The 15401-nt window shown below is 41.8% G+C and overlaps 2 protein-coding genes across 3 annotated transcripts in view; one reads left to right on the forward strand and one right to left on the reverse strand.

Moving 5' to 3' along the window:
- The window catches only part of Rasal2 (RAS protein activator like 2), a 294721-nt gene extending 286719 nt beyond the window's left edge, over positions 1 to 8002 (reverse strand). For both annotated transcript variants that reach the window (XM_052200582.1, XM_052200581.1), the window contains exon 1: positions 7175 to 8002. In XM_052200582.1, coding sequence (XP_052056542.1) covers positions 7175 to 7376 — 202 coding nt within the window. In that variant the 5' untranslated portion in view covers positions 7377 to 8002. The remainder of the gene's footprint in view (positions 1 to 7174) is intronic.
- Positions 7375 to 13124, forward strand: LOC127697059 (uncharacterized). The gene is made up of 5 exons (XM_052199927.1): positions 7375 to 7741; positions 7972 to 8194; positions 8381 to 8558; positions 9155 to 9206; positions 12872 to 13124. Exons 1-5 carry the CDS (start codon positions 7375 to 7377, stop codon positions 13063 to 13065), a joined length of 1014 nt encoding a protein of 337 aa, XP_052055887.1. The 3' UTR covers positions 13066 to 13124.
- The last annotated feature ends 2277 nt before the right edge of the window (positions 13125 to 15401 follow it).

Raw genomic sequence — 15401 nt, forward strand, 5'->3', positions numbered from 1 at the left:
CTCTGAATTTTGGTTGTTTTATTTTGTTTTGTTAGATATTCTTCTCTAAATTGTTAGATATTCATCTCACAATTCCATTCTATATACATATTATCAAACCCTTAGCCTCAGAAATGCAGACAACATGAAACTAGAACTTGAATAATACTGAAAATAATTATTAATGTATAGAAGTCCAGTAGAACCTTAGAAGAAATGCAAATGAAAAATTAGAGTAATTTGATAAGAAAACGTAGAAAACAAAATCTGATTGTACAGCAGAAATAAAAAATATAATAACTTCTATATAATAAACTAGCAAACAGAAACTGCAGAGATGGCTCAGCAGCTACAAGCATTTGTTACTCTTGTAGAAAATCAATTTGGGTTTGATTCCCAGCATCCACATATAAATCACAATCATCCCTAACTCCAGTTCCAGGGCATCTGAAGCCCTTTTCTGACTTCCACGGTGTGGGGCACACATGTGGTGCACACACATACACACAGGCAAAACATGTGTACAAATAAAATACAGCAATTTAACAAATGAGGCTGGTTTAAGTTTTGTTTTCTTCCTGTATACTCATTAACATTTGCTGTTTTCTTCCTACTTTCCTTCATGTACCTCTTCAAGATTGCCGGCTCACTAGAAGATAAACCACATTAACTGTGTAGAGTTCTCTACCACTGCTCTTCAGTCTTTGGGAAGAAAGGTGGGGGTTTTTTTGTTTGTTTGTTTTTTGTTTTTTGCTTTTTTCACAAACATCAGAGAGCAATTTTCCCTCAGCCAAAACCAGTGAAGCAATTTCAGTAGTGCATTCAGCACCCTTCACTTCAAACTCCTCTCCTGGTTAACAAGACCAAACATCTCTACTTACTTGAAAGTGTTTCCAATAAAGTAGAATAAGAGAACAAATGGCTAAATTTTTTCTGGATTAACTCAAGACATTAGTTGATGCTTTTCTGTGGTTAACCTATTTAAAGGTGATCAAATCACTCTGCTACTGAGAAGAGCAACTGTAAAGAACAATTACATAAAACCCTCTGTGCCAACTTACCTCATCCTTCCTTCCTAATGAAAACAAGAATCCACTGCCTTGCCACTTCAGTAATCTCAGTAAGCCTACTGTCTTAGTCATGTGAGTTCCTTTTCTTTTCCTCAATTATGACAGCAATTTAGTTCACCTAACATTATAGAACACCACTGTACATTTGTTTTAATATTATGAGTACTCAAAAGCTGGGTGTGGTAGCTTATGCTTACAATACCACCAATCAGAAGTCCATGACAGCAAAATGATCACAGATTTTTAAGCCACCCTGGGCTATATAGTGAGTTCCAGGTCAGCCTGAACTACGACTCTGTCTCAATACAACAAATAAGACCACTCAGTTTTACAATCTGAAAAGATCGAGGCAATTCTTGTATAATTCACATTGCTCATCATGGAAAGTTATATAAATCCTTATTTACAAATCTGTGATGTAAATCACAAACTCTGAACACCTAAGCTTTGCTGGTACCTTCTCTCACATTAGTCTCTGACCTACACTAATGCAGTTATTTTTATTTATCGTCTTTAGAGCACTTGGCTTGATTGCAGAAATATTAACATGATTGATTCCTGATGATTTCTCTTAATGTCAGTAAGAATTTTATACCACTGTATATATGCCGTATATCAATTTTTCAAATTCACTTTTTAATTCTAAATTACTCTAGTCCAATGACTACAGAACAGATTATAGATATACAATTTGAGTCAGTGAAAAAGACTATAATTCTCTGAAAATAAGGTAGTAATAAACCAATGATAGAAATTAGAACTGTACTAAAATAACATAAATTGTTCGGGCTGGAGAGATGGCTCAGCGATTAAGACCACTGACAACTCTTCCAAAGAAAGGTCCAGAATTCAAATCTAAGCAACCATATGGTGGCCCACAGCTATCCATAATGAGATCTGATGCCCTCTTTTGGAATGTCTGAAGATAGCTACAGTGTACTTACATATAATAAATAAATCTTTAAAAAAAATAAATTGTTCACCATTGTCTATGAGCTGAACATTAATAGAACATGCAATATAAGAATTTTTCTCTCAAGAAAATGGGACTATTTGAATTTAAAATTACAAAAAGTTTTCTTGGAAAGTACCTATGGTCTGAAAGAAGAACTCATTTATTTATTTGTTTCTTACTATATAGCCCAGACAAGCCTTGAATTCAAGAGCTCCCTCTCTCTTCCCAATGCTAGGACTACAGATATGTATGAACACACACAGTCATAAAGAACTCTTAATACCCATAAATTAATATATGAATTAGGAGGGACTAAAAAGATGGCTCGGTGGGTTTGAACACTTTCTCCCCAAATATGAGGAACTGATTTCAAATCCCCAGCACTCTCATAAACTCCCAGCCATGGTTGTATGTCTGTGACTTCAGCACTGTAGGCAGACAGGCAGATCTCAGAAAGCTCACTGGCCATCTGACCAGCCAGCCTAGCAGAATGCTCAGTGTGAGGCAATGTCTCAAGGCTACATTCTGAAGCATGTAGAGACTGAGGGCAGGAGAGGAGGGGAAACAATTCACTAATAATGTCTAAAGTTAAAGAAAAACATCGTACAAAAAGCCAGTGAGTGAACCACATTTAACTCAGACTGAGCCAACCAGGCATTCTTCAAAAGCCTTTAAATCCCAGCACTAACAAAGCAGAGGCAGGTGGATCTGAGGTCCAAGCCAACCAGGTCTACAGGGCAAATTCTAGGACATCCAAAACTACAAAAGAAACCCTGTCTCAGGGGAGAAAAAAAACTGTAGTGGGCCAAAATGATGCAACTTCCTGGACTTGTTGCTGGTTATAATATCTTAAATGAATACAAAAATAATCTCTAGAAGTGCAAAAAGCAGACTTCATCTTTGACTTAACTCCTGAAATATTAAATATTATATACAACTACAACTTCCATCCCATCAGCTCACATGAGAAATGCTTACCAGTTCCCTCTCTAGAAGTCTTAGTACTTAATACAGTATAATTCACTTCCTTTATCTTGTGTTTGCTGAAATATGAAATAGTACCTACCAATTTTTAGAAACTTTCCAGAAGGTTCCTTTTGCAATCAATAAAAACAGAGAACTACACTAACTTAATGTTAATGATGTTCCTCATTTTATTAACTGAATATCTTAGATAAATCCTAATGGAAGTATTAAAACTGTAAAGTACAAGGCATCTGCTGACTCTTTAATGTACTTGACCTCTGATTCTCCAAGAGTGGTCAGTGTAAACCCTTGCAAAACCTGTTACACAGAGGAGTACAGAGCACTACCACAGACAGTTCTAGAGGAGCTCGAATCCCTTTTGGGGTATCCTACCCTTGCCATCCGCTCCCGGTGAGGCAGTTCATTTTAATGTTCTCATTGTTTACCAGAAAAAGCACAGACAGTAAGGCTAGCTTTGCTGCTCCCGTTTCCTTTTGCTAGCTTGCTGAGCTTTTGCAGGCAATTGACTCTGCTTTGACGCTATAAATATCTGGGAAATGTTCTGCATTTGATGCTCTTGGATTCTGCATCCATATTTAGCTGTTTGTGGCATGTCTTTGTTTAAGCAACTCTACCACCCATAAAATCAATCAGGTTGAACTCTAAATGGTCAAATGGAAGACGAATTAACATTTAATACCTATTTACTGTGAGGCACAGGACCAATCTGTTAGACCTGAGGGCAATAAAGGAAGTGGTAAGGGAAGAATACAAACAAGACAGACAGACTAATGTTAAAACTTTATACTCTTGACAGGACATGGACACAATTTATTTGTTAATACTGGAATGAAACATTTTACTCAAACAAAGGACAGCATAAACATTTTCTCTTAGCTGTGTCTCAAAGACTTGCATTTGTTTGTGCACTAAATATAGACCCACCTACTACAATGCTCTGAACATATTCCAAAGCAAATCATGGTAATACACAAAGCTCTGGATGTATTATCAAGCAAAACGTCAAACTTGTTAACCAAAGAGTAAAAACAGTGGCAGTCTTCAAATCTGTGAAGTAAACTAAGAAAATACTGCACCTAAAAGTTTCTATGAGATATCCTTAAAAAAGGGCAAATATTTTTGTTAGGTTTTTTTGCATGATTTCAATAAAAATTCTTGGAGTCAGGTGGTGGTGGTGGTGGTGGTGGTGGTGGTGGTGGTGGTGGCACATGCCTTTAATCCCAGCACTTGGGAGACAGAGGCAGGTGGATTTCTGAGTTCAAGGCCAGCCTGGTCTACAGTGTGAGTTCCAGGACAGCCAGGGCTACACAGAGAAACCCTGTCTTGAAACCCCCCCCCCCCAAAAAAATCTCGAAGTGAATGTGCCAGTATCCAGCGTCACTCAGTACCTCAATACCACTACTCAGTATAATCAGCCTTTGGAACCAAGTCCCTGTCCAGCAGTAGCCTACCTCCACCTTCCTGCCTTGTGAAAACAGAGTCCTCCTGAAGATGAGTTAAAAAGCGCGGAAGTGAGAGCTTGCTCAACAATTGGCTTCAAAAGTCATTACAGAATTTGTAGTTCAAGTTGTAGTTAAATAATGAGGCCAATTAGACCAAAGTCCATATTTAATCCACAAATTTAGAGGAAAGAAGTTAAAACTTCTCTGAAACAGGTGGACCACATTTAAAAAAAAGTCTCTATAAATTATGTAGAACATCAAAGATAACCCAAGAGAATCAGTTCGGAATACACAAATCAGACAAGAAACAAGAAAAACAAACGTATATTCCTTACATGTTTTCTTTCCTGCTGGGCATGGCTGCTCATGCCTTTAATCCTAGCACTTCTGGAGGGAGAGGCAAGCAGTTCTCCATGAGTTTGAGACCAACCTGGACTATGTGGCAAGTTTCGGGCCAACCAGGGCTACATAGTGAGACTCTGTCTAAATAACTTTTAAAAACTGATTTTCCACATTGTTATTCTGAACTCAAAGAATCATACAATAAACAAGTTTAAAATTACCTAAAACAACCAAGACCCATTTAGTTTTGGTTTGTATCAACTATGAACAACAAAGCAGTCTCCAGGGTGAAATCCTTAGAAGAAAAGCAGTAAATAAACAGTAAATAAAAGTGAGTTTTAATTAACTGACAGAAATCACACATTTAAAAAAAAGATGATACAGTGGAAATTCTACCACTTAACATAGAAATGCTCCCTCTGAATAACTTCTTGTGTATGAATTTAAGTGCATGTGTAAGCCAACTACTCCAGATTCCACATTGTATGCAGAAACCTGGAACTAGGGAGATAAAAATGACTCATACAAAATTAAATGACAATGAAACTGTGGCAAAACCAAAAAGAAAACTATCAGGTTCTTGGCCCTACTTATATGCTACTAATTTCTAGGTTTCTCCAAACATATTTAGATATATGTGTGTGCAAAAGTGTGCATATGATGAGACCAGTTCTAGAACAGACTACTAAAACATTAGTAAAAATTTACATGGGTTACATGTGAAGGAAACTGTACACAATAAAGCCTAGAACATCCAGCCTCTGAACACTCCTCAGTCAATTATCATATATTCTAACATGGTCTCCTCTCTAGCACTGTATGAAAACAGTGAGTGAAAGTGTACACAGACAAGAAGATAAAATGTAACCACAATGTACTCCAATTTATAGTCATTTTTAGACTCTTATCAACTTTTGTTATAAGTGATCAGCTACACTGAATTAGCAGACAGGTGAACTACCAGGCAGCAAAGCTTTTAATCCAACCTGCTGAGAATGAATTGAGTGTCTCTGCATCAGTTCCCACCTCTGTGCTTTAATTCCTCCATTTAGCAAAAAGGAAGGGAAAAAAAAACCACTTAGAAACACCAGCAAAATACCATACATACATAAATTTCGTAGTATATACATAAATTTCTAAGAACTAACCATAAGAAAAGCTGCAGATTTTATGACTGCAAAGACCTTACAGATTATTTAATCCAGGCAATGCATTTTATTGATATGGAATCTGAGGCCAAAAGGTGGCCTTATCTGCCCTAAATTGTTTTAATAATTTAGTGACAGAACTGAGGCTGAAACTCACATGTCTGAGATCTTTCTCTCTGAGATGGGCCTGAAGGCCTGAAGTCAACTGAACTGTCCAAAAGACAACTTATAAACCATGAAAAGATTGTCTTGAATTACAAAGCACATAGCCTATTTGGAAGTATGAAAGCAAAACATAAATATAATAAGCTGATCACTAACAGGGTTAGATGCACATGACTGCAGGACAGCATCTCAACACTGTTTGATCCCAGATGCTTCAAATTGGTCATTTTATATTCAGCCACATTACTTATGTCTTTTATGTTCATGTGGGCTAAGTGAGAAACATTCTGCTATTTTAATATTTTGGAAAGCCACAGCTAAATCATGAATCCAGCATGTTTAATGTTGCTACAGCCTTTCCTTAATAGAAAATCATCATTCAGGTTTAATTTAAAAGATGGTTACTGGGAATGCAGAAGGGGAAAGTTTTTTTTTAGTGTGTTCATCACTTTAAACCTGCTGAGTGGCAACCGGGTAGCTTCACAATGAAAACCAGAAACAACAATACAATCTGAAACAATCTACGCACTCAGGACAAGTAGAGAGTAAGGTTCAAGGAAAAGCTGTAGGTAAATCTACTGCTACCAAACACTTGAATAGAGGCTGAGGCAAGGGCTAGGGCTGGGGCTGGGGGTCTCTCCCATCTCTGCCCCACCCCCCAGCCCCTCGATTTTGTATTGTTTTGTTTTTCATTCATTAGCTCATCTATTGAGCTTTTTCATATCTTCTTCTCAACACTCGCTTCACAGAACAGGAAGGAAATGAAATCCCATTCACTTGGTTTTGCGCCTTGTTCCATCCTACCTTCCAGAAGACTCAGCAGCAAGTGCCTTTAATTAGTCACTTAAGAATTACGTCCGGATAGCTCAACTCTTATAAACTTACTGTGGATATCTAAAGAGGTCCAAAGAGCCTACTGAGTCACATAACCAGGCGCTATGTTGGAAAAACTTGTCAAAAAGCATTTCCTGCAACAAAAAGGGATGTGGGCAGCTGACCTAGGATAGATGGGAACTAAGAATGCATCGGAGCCCAAGGAAAGATAAGAAACGCCAGCCTCTGAGGCAGACGATTTGTGATCCTTACCGAACACCCGGACCCAGCTCTGCTGCTGGCACACTGACTCCAGAAGGATCCGATCCAGCATGCCACCGGCCACTGCTCCGCTGACTGGGACGACCGCCTCCAGATCCTCCGGGGGCAGCGGCGAGTCGGACTCCAGCCCCGAGAACATCTCCGGCCACGACAGCGCCTCCGCGGCTCCTCCGGACGACGGAGAGAGCTCCATGGTGTCCCAGAGGGAGCAGGCGGCGGCGGCGGGGCGGGCTCCCCGGCTGCGGGAAAGGGACGACGGCGCGGCCACCGGCACCCGAACGGCTGCGGGCGAGGACGCCGCTCACCTCCTTCCCCGCCGCCCACCGCCCGAGGGCCGGGCGCCGCAGCCCACCTGCAAGCCGAGGGTGGGACCCGGGCCGGGAGGCGGGTCCAGCGTGGTCCGGAGCGGAGGTGGGTCCCGGCTCAGGTGCGGGTCCGGAGCGGACGCGGAGCACCGGGGAGCGCGGGCTCACCTCCCGCCCCCACTCAGCCCTGCTCAGCCCCCTCGGGCGCGTTCGCGAGCGGCCCGGGCTCGGGCTGAGGATGGAGCGCGGCCAGGCAGGGCTGGGCTCGGGGGCGTCGCCGCCAGGGGCCGCCCCCTCTGACCGGCTCCCGCCGCCGTCGCCTCAGGGGCTCAAAGCGCCGGCTCCCTCAGCCTGAGGGGCGCGCCCGGCCCAGCTTCTGTCCGCCTGGCGTCGGCTTTCTCCTGCGGAACGCGCAGGCCGGCCCGCTAACTCTCAGGCCGCCGCTCCGGCCGCTGCTCGGGCTCCAGCTCGCGCTCCTCTGAGAAACCCACAAGCCCGGCAGCCGCGGCGCTGGCGGCGGCGGCAGGCGGCATCCCAGGGTGATAGGCCGAAGCAATCGAGAGCCGAGCGCATGGCCGCGTGTGCAATCCAGTAACCGAGCGGAGGAGGAACTGCCGCCGAAGACAGCAAAAATCGGGCACCGAAATACTCATCGGGCCAGACCCGCCTACTTTTCTAAGACTCTTGCGGCTCTGACCACCTCTAGGTGCGGGATCCTCTAGCTGCTGCTGGAAGCAGAGACGGTGTAGGGAGGCGGAGAGAAAAGGGGGTGCGGGAAATTTAAAAAGATGGGAAAGGCGCTTCCCTCTTTTCTTAGCCCCTTTCCTGTTGATTTCTGGGCCAGCGCTTCTTTCTTGGGCGAAGAGCATTAAGACGCTGCTTTATTTAACAGTCATCTTGGAGGAAACGCCATAGTCCTTCCAGAAGGGAGATCTGGCCCCGGGTCTTGGATTCTGAGATCAGTGCGAGATCCCGGCTTTGCGCCCTGCCCGTCCTGGAGCTGGATTTATCTTCAGTTTAGAATAGCATGGCTACGATGTGTGGTGTGGATGGATAGACGAGCCCCGCAAGTACATGAAATGCCCCAAAGCCCCAGCATTAACCAAACAAGCTTCTCTTTTTGCCTTTGATCTTTGTGCAATCTGTTGGCTTCTCTTTTCCTCTAACAATGTCACTTGTGTTTTATTTTTGGTCTGTGAGTAAACTGCCTTCCTCTTTAACGTTGGCTTCATTTGTACCCACCCTAAGCAGGATTCACCAATCCAGATTTCAGACATTGCAGGCAAAATAATAATAGTAATAATTTCAAATAGAGATTTACCAATTTAAGTTGTATTGACAAATCATAGATTTTTCAACAATTTATGAATAAGACTACTTCAAACCAAGCTGTAATTTTTCATAATTAGATGATGTTTAAAAAAAAATCTTTTGAGGGAGTTTTTTTGTTTTGTGTCCTAACCCACCACAGCCCTCATTTCTCTCTATTTTGAACTTCTATAAGAGGTCAATCTAATTTTCTAGGTTTGGGGCACTCGTGTGTTTTTTGTGCTTTGTGGGAGTTAGAGCATGCATTTTATAATTTTCTCCCAAATTTTACATTGAGTAATAGCATTTTAACACAAGTGACCTTAAAGATCCCCTCACCCTTCCTCTTGTTTAACAGGTGCCAACAGGACAGCCCAGGTTACCTGCCAAAGCAGCCACCAGTGGGACAGGTACATCTTACAAGCTCTCTGTGACACTGATTTCTTCAACTTTGATCTTTCAAGAACTCTGTGATTAGATTTGTTGATCTGTTGCTTGGCAATGTAGTGGAGTAATCCTTCCCAGTATGTAGAAGCCCACTTGCTTGCTATCTGACTACTACAGTTGGCTGTCCAATTTTAGTTAATGAAGAGATATTGAAGCTAGAAGTTACAGCACCCAGCCCTAAACAAAGCCAGTGTTTTCTTTTTCCTTCCTTCCTTCCTTCCTTCCTTCCTTCCTTCCTTCCTTCGTTCCTTCATTCCTTCCTTTGGTTTAGTTTCAAGACAGGGTTCCTCTGTGTACCACCCCTGACTGCCCTGGAACATGCTTTGTAGACCAGGCTGGCTCTGAATTCAAAGAAATAGGCCTGCCTCTGCCTCTGCCTCTGCCTCTGCCTCTGCCTCTGGGGTTCTGGGATTAAAGATGTTGGCCACCATACCCACCTCATCTACAATTTTGTAAAGGTTTTTGAAAGGACATTGCTCTTTTGCAGTAGAAGGAGGGAAAGAGAGAGAGAAAACCCCTTGCCTTTGTATTGAATTATTGTTGATACCTCAAAAAGTGAATATGGGCATCAGACATATAAATCCAAGTATCTACTCATATATATGGACATATTTACCCAAGCTATTATCCCCAAAGCAGGATTAGGAGTAGTATATAGAATGAAGGGGAAAAAAGTTTTCCAAATATTATTCTTGGTATCATCATCATGTAGTAAGGGAAAGGTTCTGTCAGACTTGCTCTAATCCTGCCTCCTTAGTAATCTGTTTCCATCCGGACTATTAACATGCTAGTCACTACTTGACATTGGCATCCTGAGCTCATACTAGCTGCACATCATCATCCAATTACCTAAGTAACATACATCTAGGATGTACCTAATGTCTCTAGGTCTAAAGGAAAATACTTTCACAACATGGAGAGTAAGTAATTCTGTAACAGAAACAGGATTTTAAAAAGAGTCTTTAGCCAATGGAAAAATGATGAAGTACACTATTAAACAGCCTTTCTGAAGATAACTAAATTAAAACTCTAGACTAATACAGGAAAGGATGGCACTGCCTATAATCCCTACTGGGAGATAGAAGCAGGAGTATCAGATGCCCATGTCACCCTCAGGTACAGAGAGATTTGGAGACCAGCCTGGCTACTTGAGTCTGTGAATAAAAACAAACAAGAAAGCATTCGTAGCCTAATTTGGGAGGAGGGGGTGAGACAGAGTTTCTCTGTATAGCTTTGCCTGTCATGGAACTCACTCCACAGACCATTCTGGCCTTGGACTCACAGAGATCCACCTGCCTCTGCCTCCAGAGTGCTAGAATTGATGGCATATTGCCACCCCTGCCCTACTTAATTTATTAATAAATCTGCCTCCGTAAGGTTTTTGGTTTTGCGGCAGGTAGAGTTGTTCTGATATTTGTGAGAAAAGGGGTTGGGTTTTTTTTTTTTCTGCAAGTGATTATCATTAAGAAAAATAATATAGAAAAACAAAACAAAAAGTTATAAACCAATTTGTATTGCCCAAAGTAGTTAATGCCACCTGCATTTGTCCCTGTGGTATCTCTGCAGTATAATCCCAGCTCTTAAAGTGAAAACAGGCTTTTGTATGATATAAATCTTAGTTTGCAGGCAGACCTTGATGTGTGAACTGTGAAAGAGCTGGAGATTCATTTCCTTACCTGTGGTCTCCCACCCGCTTTTCCCCTCGCTTTGGAGCTTTGGAGATGCTTAGCACATCTGTAAAGTGCATAAACACTAGTACTCTTGGCCCCCAAAATCAAACCCAACAACTAGGACACGTGGGAACTGAAATTAGGAACCTGTAGAAAGATGTGAGGGTTGATAGAAAGAGTTTTCTAAGTGATGGTCTAAATATCAAAATCTAGGAATAGTTCTGAGATTTCTAAAAGACAAAAGAGGTCATTGCATGTGTCACTAGTCTTAGGGGATGAGGGTTTGAATCTTGGCTGGCACACCTTAAAGGCTGTGTGGTGTGTGTGTGTGTGTGTGTGTGTTTGATTGTCTCCCATCATCCCTTTTATCAGAAACTGCTCATACTTCAGGAGGTCCCCACCCACTTCTTTATGCCCTGTGTAAGTGCCTCCCCCTTTCTCTCTGCTGATAATCCCATAAACATAAAGTCACCTTGTCAGCTGTGCACATCTGCACTTCTTTTCTGCACTCCCTTTCTTCTTAAGCGGAGGGGCCTAGCACCTTCCGGATTGTGTTGTACAATGTTGGTGATACAGGGAAATATTCAGCCTTCGCCTAGATCTCCAATCCCCTCGATAATCAAGCACTTCTGTAACTATAGTGTCAGCTGACTGATATTGAGTTTAGGATATCTATCACCATTCTGCAGTGCTGAGGTCCAATCAGGAGTTTATAAATGTTGAATACATCCACCAAGATGGCATTTCCTAAATTTCAGACTCAACGCTTCACAAATCTCTTTGTGTGCCCTGTTTTCCCTCACCCAGACAGCCTTCTCATCGCTATTGTAAAGGAGCTTGTAGATCCTACTTCAGACTTACAGAAATCCAGCCATTTGTACCCTCCCACTGTAGACCTGCTTAGCTGGGCTCTTTGCCCTAAGGACCTTCTGCTTCCAGTTTTATCTTACCTTCCTTATAGGTGATTTATCATAAAGCATAGTTAGGACCAGATCACATCTAAATCTAACTTTTATTTTAAAGTCCCTTGGTGCCTAAAAGAAAAATGCAGAACCATCCCACATCTAAAAAGACCACTCATGTGATCCCTGCTCCCATCCCCACCCCCTTGCCCACTTGAATAGCTCACTCCCCAAAATACCTAGCTCTTTGTTTACTCCTAACTGCAGGAAAGCAACCCCATCAAACGCCTAAGGCCTTAACCAAGTCCTTCCTCTGAGTTCCTTAACCATTTGTTCCTGTTTCACTTCTGGGATCAACGCAATAAATAATTGTAGTGCAGTCCTTAATGCTCACAATTAGGTTATAAACATCATGAAGGCAAACACTGTGTTCTGCATTTTTATTCCCCCACAATGTCTTTCTCATATCATCCTTCCAATGATACCAGAAACCAGGAAGCAAGGAAGTAGATTAAAGGAAAATGGAAACCTGGTTTTGTTCTTAGACATGTGGAACTGAAAAAGACATTTAAAACAAGTTTAATCACTCCAGCCCTTCAATTCATTTTCTGTCCTGCCCCTCCTCAGTTGAAACTAACCATGCCTTGCTAAGTATGAAGGGTTAATGCCTATAGTCCCAGCTACTGAGGAGTCTGAGACTGGAAGACCACCTAAGTTGGAGACTAGCCCGAGCAAGTTTGAGATCCCATCTCAAAAATGAATTGGAATGAACACACCTAGACCCTGAAGAATGACTTGACTTGCCCAAAGTCATATAACTAGAGACATAGGAAGAAGTCAAATTTGAATCATCTGAGTCTCAAACTCACTGTCAAAGACTTGCTTCCTACCTTTCCCTGGCCCTTTCTAAACAGTTACTTTCCTTATTTATAAAGGCTTTCTCAGTAAAAAACAATTTTACTCTTTTGCATATTATTTAAGCTTAAAGCATTTGTGTCACATTCCTGGCCCTACATATAATTTTAGCAAAATTATACTTTTTTTTTTCAACCAAAGGACCAAACAGAGACATCAGAGAAACATCTGGTCTGATTCATCAGGGCAACAGCAACATTTCTATTTATACACGAGCACAGCCCTATCTTCATAGCTCTCAGCTGTTGCTCGTTGCTCCCCCTTCCAACCTTGTCTGTCCCTCATCAAGACAGCATCCTGCATCCCGGCCGGCCTGTAAGCAGAACCTAATGTAATAAAAGAAACATTGCATTCCTTACTTCCTAAAAGGGTTCTGAATTTTAAAGGAACTGTTCTTTCTCTACTTTCTCAGCCCCTTTGTTCTAGAGCCTGAGACAAAGGCCAGTCTCCAGTGCTCAGGTAGCTGCCCCTCTGTCCTCCCTTCTTGGTAGAAGATGCAGGAACACCAAAGCGAACTGTAAGTTATGTTTGGAAGCCGGGCGGGTAAGGAAAGTAAACGTAAAGTAAGGAAGCTGGGGCCTCACAGCAACATTTGATAATGATTAAAACACAGAGGCTCCGTGATCTTAGGTAGGAATCAGGACAGAAAGGAAGGAAGGAAGGGAGGGGGCAGCCAGGAGGAAGGAAGGAAGACCCGCCAGAGAACCCTTTTGTCCAAGCGCCCTAAGAGAACGCCACAGCTTGCAGCAGCCGCTGACACTGTTGTTTGGGAAAGCCACGGAACATGCCAGAGACAAACAGCTCTCCACCAGTGACTTCTTCTTGGCAGAAACGCCTTCAAAATTATGACCTCACCTCAACATTCAACTTTAGGAATTCAAAAGGAATAAAAACAGAGGGAACCACAATGGCCTCTGACATCAGGGTCTAATTAAAATCTCTTGAGATCTTAAGCACTGGAAATAATAAGGTGCCCAGCTCCACCCTGTGTAATTTAAAAATAAATAGCAAAGTGTCGGAAAAACAACAAAGTTAGGATTTTCCCCCACCCCAGAGATGACAACTACAGAATCTGCTCCAGAGACAGCAAATATAAAACTTAAGTTGTTGTCAGTTGTTTGTGTGTGGGTTTTGTTTTTAATGCTCCTATACACATCTGTTAAATGATACAACACTGCTTAGAATACAGAGTGACAACATCTATTAACTTACACAATGCCATGTCATATTTAGCAAATTAGTTTCTGTTATTCTAGTACCTACAGACACCAAGATACTTCACCCTGACCAAACAAAATGACTAAGTTTTTAGCTTTGTAGTTCTGGTGGGTCTTCAGGGAGGAAAAAAATCTAAAAAGAAAGAAAGAAAGAAAGAAAGAAAGAAAGAAAGAAAGAAAGAAAGAAAGAAAGAAAGAAAGACAGAAAGAAAGAAAAGAATAGAAAATTTAAAAAGTCAGAGCCCTTGGGGCTGGAGAGATGACTCAGCCGTTAAATGCATTGACTGCTCTTCCAAAAGTCCTGAGTTCAAATCCCAGCAACCACATGGTGGCTAATAACCATCTGTAATGAGATCTGATGCCCTCTTCTGATGTATCTAAGGATAGCTACAGTATATTCGTCATATACATAAAATAAAAAAATAAAATCTAAAAAAAAAAAAAAAGCCAGAGCTCAGTGACACTAAAGGAGAGTTTTTCTTTTTAAAAAAAAAACTTGACTCCATTGTCTTTTTGGTACCCTTGAGAACAATATCATAATAGCTGGCCAATATATGTAGTTTATAATGACCTATGTTCCCTTTGTCTCTTGTAGAAGAGAGTCAATATATCAGTGATAAGTCTGAAAACTTTTATGGTAGTGGTGATCATTTTGGTCTTTTGGTCTCAAAAAAGACATCTTCTGCAGCACAAGACAGGAGTTTAGAAGCAAGTTGTCAGAAAATGACTTTGGAATTAGACTCCACTGAGATGTTATGGCCAGGCAGTGTAGTCTAGGAAACAACAGATAACCGAAGCAGATTGGAATAGGTCTGGAGCATAAAGGAGGTACACAGATAGTACAAGCTACTGTATTGACACCAGCTCCAAGGCTGCTGCTGCTGCTGCTGCTGCAGCTGCTGCTGCTGGTTCAAGGTCAGCATCCCAGCAGACCTTTGGCTCTCACTGATAGTTGCCATCCTGTTTTCCCCAGTGAAGATACCTCACATGTACCTCTGTCTTCTAGACCCACTCAACTCCCATCTTCAACAAATGTTCCCACCTCCTACTTCTAGAATGAAAATTAAGGCCGGGAAGTGGTGGCACATGCCTTTAATCCCAGCACTTGGGAGGCAGAGGTAGGCAGATTTATGAGTTCGAGGCCAACCTGCTCCACAGAGTGAGTTCCAGGACAGTGAGAGAAATCCTATCTTCAAAATAATAATAATAATAAGGTCACAAAGCAAGATCTCCTTCACTCTCACCATACCTCTCCCATCTTTTGCCTCCCTTTTTTCCCCAGAGGCTGGATCCTCCTCCTATTTCTTTCAAGTTTTAAACAAGTATTGTCTCTTCCCTTGTGCTCTCAATAGTGGTTCCTTCTTTGAATCTATGTGTCCATCTCTTCCATCTTACCAAAAAGCTCCGTACCAATGCAGTCCACAGATGCTCAAAACTGTACTTGAAATTGCACC

This window comes from Apodemus sylvaticus, chromosome 12, assembly GCF_947179515.1.
Source record: "Apodemus sylvaticus chromosome 12, mApoSyl1.1, whole genome shotgun sequence".
Classification (NCBI taxonomy): Eukaryota; Metazoa; Chordata; class Mammalia; order Rodentia; family Muridae; genus Apodemus; species Apodemus sylvaticus.